Genomic DNA, 5,605 nt, shown 5'->3' with positions numbered 1-5,605 from the left:
CAACGTTGTAAATATAAATCGCAAAATATTGTTTTCAATGTAATCTTAAAAGAGATGGGGAAAATAAACAATGACATATTCGTATCCGTTCTCCCAAAGTTTGAAACCATCGATTTTATGTACCTATTTACTATTAATTTAGTATCTGTTCATCACAACATGTCAATACAGGATGTCTTGATCAGCATGAGCTGTTTTTCATCAAAGTCCTAAAATTAAACACAAGAAAACATGAAAATGGTCCAATCTTGGCAAAAATTATCAGCATTCAAATCAAGGTCAGCTGTAGTTACAGAAACAACAAAGCAAACAAAAATTGCCAAATGAATACAAATCAATTAATAGTCACATATTTGCAAATCTTTTAACAATCAAAAAGACTGTAAAGAAAAAATGGAACAAATCTCACAAATGAAATAGCATCAGAACTCATATTCGCAAGAAATGATACACAATACAATTCATGTCGCACTTTTCTATGGCAAGTTCTCAAGTTAGCAAACACAGTCAAAGGCACGAACATACAACCATGCATCCCTCACACACATTTTACACGCGTATAGATGCTAACATACATACCGGTACACACACTTTTACAGGAATATTGCATTAGATTCATGAACATAGCAGACATCATTCCCTGGCACGACCTCTCAGAAGGAGAACGTTTCAAATATTTATGAAAACTCCAACAATCTTCAATTCGGAAATATTAAACGGAGACCAGAAGAATATATAAAGACTATATTAGCAGCTGAAATGGTCACACGAAGAAGAGAATATAATTACAGAAGATATTATTTACTTATATATGCCTTTAAGATTCTGCGACAGATTGTAAATTTTGTAATAAGCTTCTAGTAACATTTATTTTTTGTGCTTCTGAGAATCGAACATTTATGAAACGTTCTAAATTAGGTTTTAGAAAAACCACAATAAGTGAGTCAGCAATACGGGTACTGTGACCGTGTGTGGCAAACCAATTCTATTTCAGTGAACAACGTTTATATCTTTTTCCATTTTTTATATTTGACATTATAGTATGGTAGAGGACAGACCGAAATCCATTATCTCATATACGAACTGAATGATGACCTAGCTTTCACATAGCGTTCATGCTCCCAGACAGACAGAGCCGTTAGCGACCTTTGCATCCTTTGCCTCCAGTACTGGTTTTGTTTAGGTGAAACATTGATTCGCAAACGGAAAGAGCTCTGTTGTTGTTGTGAATGGCACTCTTTCTGAATGGCACAGTTGGCCTTTTTCCAGTCTGTGGGTTGTTTTTCTACAAGCTTGCACCCCTCCCCTTGACATACAGGTGCAACCATCGGGATAAAATGTTTGTTCGTTCCTATTTCTGACAGTAATATAATGTATATTTTATAATACTTCGAGAGCCCGTTCAATCATTCACATCTGATACGGATTTTTAGCAGAGGATACCTATAGTTTCTACTGTTATTAAACAAAACAGATTATTCGTTGCAATTTTAACAATTTGGGAAGTCATGTCAAAGCTTTGTCCAATGGTGAGCCAAACCAAAGCACAACACCACAATTGAATAGAATGCTGTCCCTCTGCCTGTGCGTAGCTGCAATCATTATATTTTACTATCGAGATATAGGGAGGTGAAACGTACATAATCGTTATTTTTATTCCGCCTCCCTCGGCCAAATATGATTATTTTCCTTTAAAGCATGGAATACAACGCGTAGAATTAAACGTGTCAGTGTGGAGTGCCTACAACTCTGACAGGCATAATGCATTCATTATATAATGATTCGATCATAAACTCGTAATCATAACTATATATAAAGACCAGCTACGTAGACTACCACTGACCTCACTGCATGTCTGGATGTGAGCAGCATAAAGTGCACGATTCGTCAGTGTTAGATTGATCATAACCACGATAACCTACCTTCCTTCTATCCCTCCCTCTCTCGCTCTCTCTACCACTCTTTCTCCCTCCATCTCTCCTTTTCTACATGTGTAGTATGATTATCTCACTGTGATGTTGATAAACATAATAGCATTGTATTATATTTCAGTTGTCTTTTTTTCTCTAAAGTCCTGAACAAGGCAATACAGACGCTATATTATGCATTGTTCTACCAGGACACTTCCACTACGGCAGAATGGGGATCCCCAAATGATCTGATTGGCTGGCTCATGCTCAATGTCATGTGATCACACTGCGCGAAATTTTGAAATGTGTAAAGATCTCGCCGCATTACAGTTTCAGTTACACGTCGCGATCAAAGCCATGGAAGTGAATCACATCGATATAACTGTCTTAGCATTGTGAGCTACCTAGCTTCAACGTGTGACACTAGCTGAAAATCAATTATATATCCTTCATTAATTCAACGAAATCAGTTTTCGCTCTACAGAGATGTTCGGATCAAAGTTGATAGCAGTGACGGAAAAGAATATGATTAGAATTTGTTTGGTTGTACTGTTGTTAGATCAGGATTACCACAGCGGGCGATGTATGCCAATTGTGTCTACTCCGACCCGTGCTTCATGCGACGCCAAGTGCACCTATTCAGAGGCCACGCGAGAAGCAAACTGTGAATACAGACAACTAAGTGAGGTACCCACGGAATGTAATGCTGCTACCTATCTCTCCTTGAATCACAATCAGATTGAGAGGATCGAACCTAGAACCTTCCAGGGCTTTTATGATCTGGAGGTTCTCATCTTGTCCAACAATAAAATCAAACAGGTAAGACATCGTCAACGGGCAGTGTTCCTATATAATTGCTCGTTAAATACATTAACAAAACGCCAGGTGAAGGATCCACAAAATGTGTCCCGTGGATATGACTTCTTGTCCTGAATGCCTTTGACAAATTTATTTTTCGGTAAGCAGTACAAAATATCAGAGCACATTCTTCGCCATAGATTTCTGCCAAATTTCATTTGAAACAAACGCTTTTCACAATAAGGGAAGCATTACCTCCATCTTCAAATTGACTTCAAATTGATTAAAAGAGTAATGTTGAACAAAACCAGAAAATAATTTTAGAATTAGGCCATTTAGTGAGAAAGATATGGAATTGCGATGATAAAGCGGCTTCTTCTAATGCAGTGTTTTCGACGTGAAAAATAATTTATAGAAGCAATACCCAGTTCTGTATATGAAAAGAGATCACTGCTAGAATATTACGATACTACAGTGATTTGACAAGAGTGATATTCATCATCATTTTGTTTATTTCAGTTTAAGTCCTACATGGTTATGATTTCTGATAAGGTAGATTTCAGAAACAGTATTTTGGAAGTAGCAGTTTCTAGAAGGTCAAAGGATTGGATATTAGTACATGTACTTGTATATAAACAAGTGTAAACTGCTTAAAACTAAATAATAAGTGAGGAGTGAAAGAAGATAATGATTAAATAAAGTTGTATAATAGTATCACAATAGTGATTGCATTCTTATCTAATTTAGAACAAGAAAAGAATGGAAAACAATGAAATGTGTAATGGCAAACAAAATGCTTGTCCTATAAACGATTATTCATGAAATCGTTTGACTGGGTTCTATAGCGGAAGTGCTTAGGTCGACTGTGAAGGAGGATAAACTGTTACCAATCTCATGGAAGCATATCCTAACTTCCAAACTACCAAGTGATGGCGTTCTGTGTTATCTATGTAGGCTTAAACTCATTACAGTAGAGTTTATTTAAACATCTCATGTGTGACATAATCTGAACACATCATATCTGAGAACATCATAATAATCCATGTTCATATTCCTTTATCATACAGTTGGGAGCCAACGCCTTCACTGGTGCACCAAAGCTGAAAGAGATTTACCTTTACGATAACAATGTCGAGATATTCGACAGTCTTGCCCTGGATGGCACTAACGGTGGTCTTCAACTCATAGACTTAAGCAACAATTGCATCAAATACATTGAATCAGGCACCTTTCAGTTTGTTGTCAAACTAAAGTTCATTGCCCTGTACAACAATAGCTTGTCAAGACTTAATCCTGGTGTCTTCGATAATTTGAGACATCTAGAAGTTCTCGACCTCGGGTCTAACAAACTGAAGACATTACCAAGCGACATTTTTATGCATTTGATTCGACTTCAAACGATCATCCTTTCTGAAAACCAGTTGATGTCTACTGGAAGAGTTCTCCTTCTCCCGCGAATCACGACTCTGGACATGCGCAATAACAACTTGACGAGACTTGCGAATATAACGGAGGAGACACTGGGTCGTCTGCAAGTATTATTACTCGAAGGCAATCCTTGGAACTGTAACTGTCAACTAGAGACCCTCCGTCTATGGTACTCTAGGCGTAACTCTCAGGGAGATCACAGAGCATACGTTGATAGTCCCACTTGTTATGAGCCGCATATTCTCGCCAATCAACCAATAAATGGAGTTCTTGAGGGATTTTGCGCGAATTTAAATTTTAACTCTACCACTGACTCACCAATGACCACGAAATTATCATCTGACGAAATCAACAATATCACATCACCGGATACAAACAAACCAAAGTCTCCTGGTAGAAGTAACTTGATCGTTGCAGTGACGTTGATTATTTTAACGATGTTGTTAGTGTGTATGATGTTATGTGTATTGAAACACAAATGCCGGACTTCTAAGCGTAATTTGCAATCAAAAACCAAGACAACAAACGATCAACAACAGCCCGACAGCACGTCATTTCCTCAGAGCGAGCACCAAATCGCCAGTGAGAATATATTAATGGGAAATGGGTCAGTAAATGAAGGAAGAGCAGTTAAACATGACAGGTGCGAGAGTGAGCCAATAACGAATGAGTCTACTCCAATGATAAATTCCTCAGTGCAAGGAGCACAAGAAGCTCCAACGCATGAGAGAGAGCGACGAACCAACGAGACTACACCAAAAAAGATTAATGGATTTAAGGGTAATACGGCCGTAAAGGGAAGAAAAACGCTACCTGTGTCGTTCTGTTATGAGAAAGAGAAAGCCCGAAAGCAGTTATCATTTTGAGACTCATTCCCTTTCAATAGAACATAAAATCAAACATTTGTCTCTGCTTCTTTCCAGTAATGCGGCGATGAAAGCTGATGAAGGAATGTATATTTTCGTGTACATGTATATTGATATGAACTGACGAATGATATTGCTTGTGGCCATGTTTAAAGTGCGTAGATCCCAAGTGTTTTGAATGAGATCAAACAAGATTGATTTATCAAAATTATGAATCAATGACTGATTCAAGTTTACAAATGATTAAGAGCAAATATAGATAGTGTCCTCCCAATTGCAGTTCATTGTCCACTGTTATGATTGGCGCATGATATCAAACACATTATACAACAATAATATCTGAAAAGGCCAGATGTTGTTTTGTCTTTCACTTGCCCTTTGTATACACAAGTTTCGTGGACATGAGGGGTGGCGGTACACAAGTTTCGTGGACATGAGCGGAGGTGGTGCACATGGAGTGCATAAAGAACAGTGTATAACTACACATTCATGGGAAACTTCTTGCAGCAGACCATGAATCCATCTATTCATTCATTCATTCGTTCAAGTGCATGGGCACAATGTGCGTGTTCGTTATGTGCTAGTAATTTGCATTCAAACTTC

The 5,605-nt window shown here is 37.8% G+C and overlaps 1 protein-coding gene across 1 annotated transcript; it reads left to right on the top strand.

Moving 5' to 3' along the window:
* The first annotated feature begins 2,281 nt into the window (after positions 1-2,281).
* LOC139715431 (uncharacterized) lies at positions 2,282-5,246 on the top strand. Its single transcript, XM_071627006.1, has 2 exons — positions 2,282-2,729; positions 3,776-5,246. The coding sequence occupies exons 1-2, from the start codon at positions 2,397-2,399 to the stop codon at positions 5,000-5,002; spliced, it is 1,560 nt and encodes a 519-aa protein (XP_071483107.1). The 5' UTR covers positions 2,282-2,396; the 3' UTR covers positions 5,003-5,246.
* The last annotated feature ends 359 nt before the right edge of the window (positions 5,247-5,605 follow it).

The sequence above is a fragment of the Diadema antillarum genome, unplaced genomic scaffold (genome assembly GCF_040938485.1).
Source record: "Diadema antillarum isolate AM-2024a unplaced genomic scaffold, OU_Dant_1.0 scf00000006, whole genome shotgun sequence".
Taxonomy (NCBI): domain Eukaryota; kingdom Metazoa; phylum Echinodermata; class Echinoidea; order Diadematoida; family Diadematidae; genus Diadema; species Diadema antillarum.
This window is presented reverse-complemented; position numbering and strand designations above follow the sequence as displayed.

Excerpts from the sequence above, each read along its gene's own strand:
- LOC139715431 (XM_071627006.1), top strand. The coding sequence starts at position 2,397 with ATGTTCGGATCAAAGTTGATAGCAGTGACGGAAAAGAATATGATTAGA. Across the intron at positions 2,730-3,775 it reads CCAACAATAAAATCAAACAG|TTGGGAGCCAACGCCTTCAC; the intron begins GTAAGACATCGT and ends TTTATCATACAG.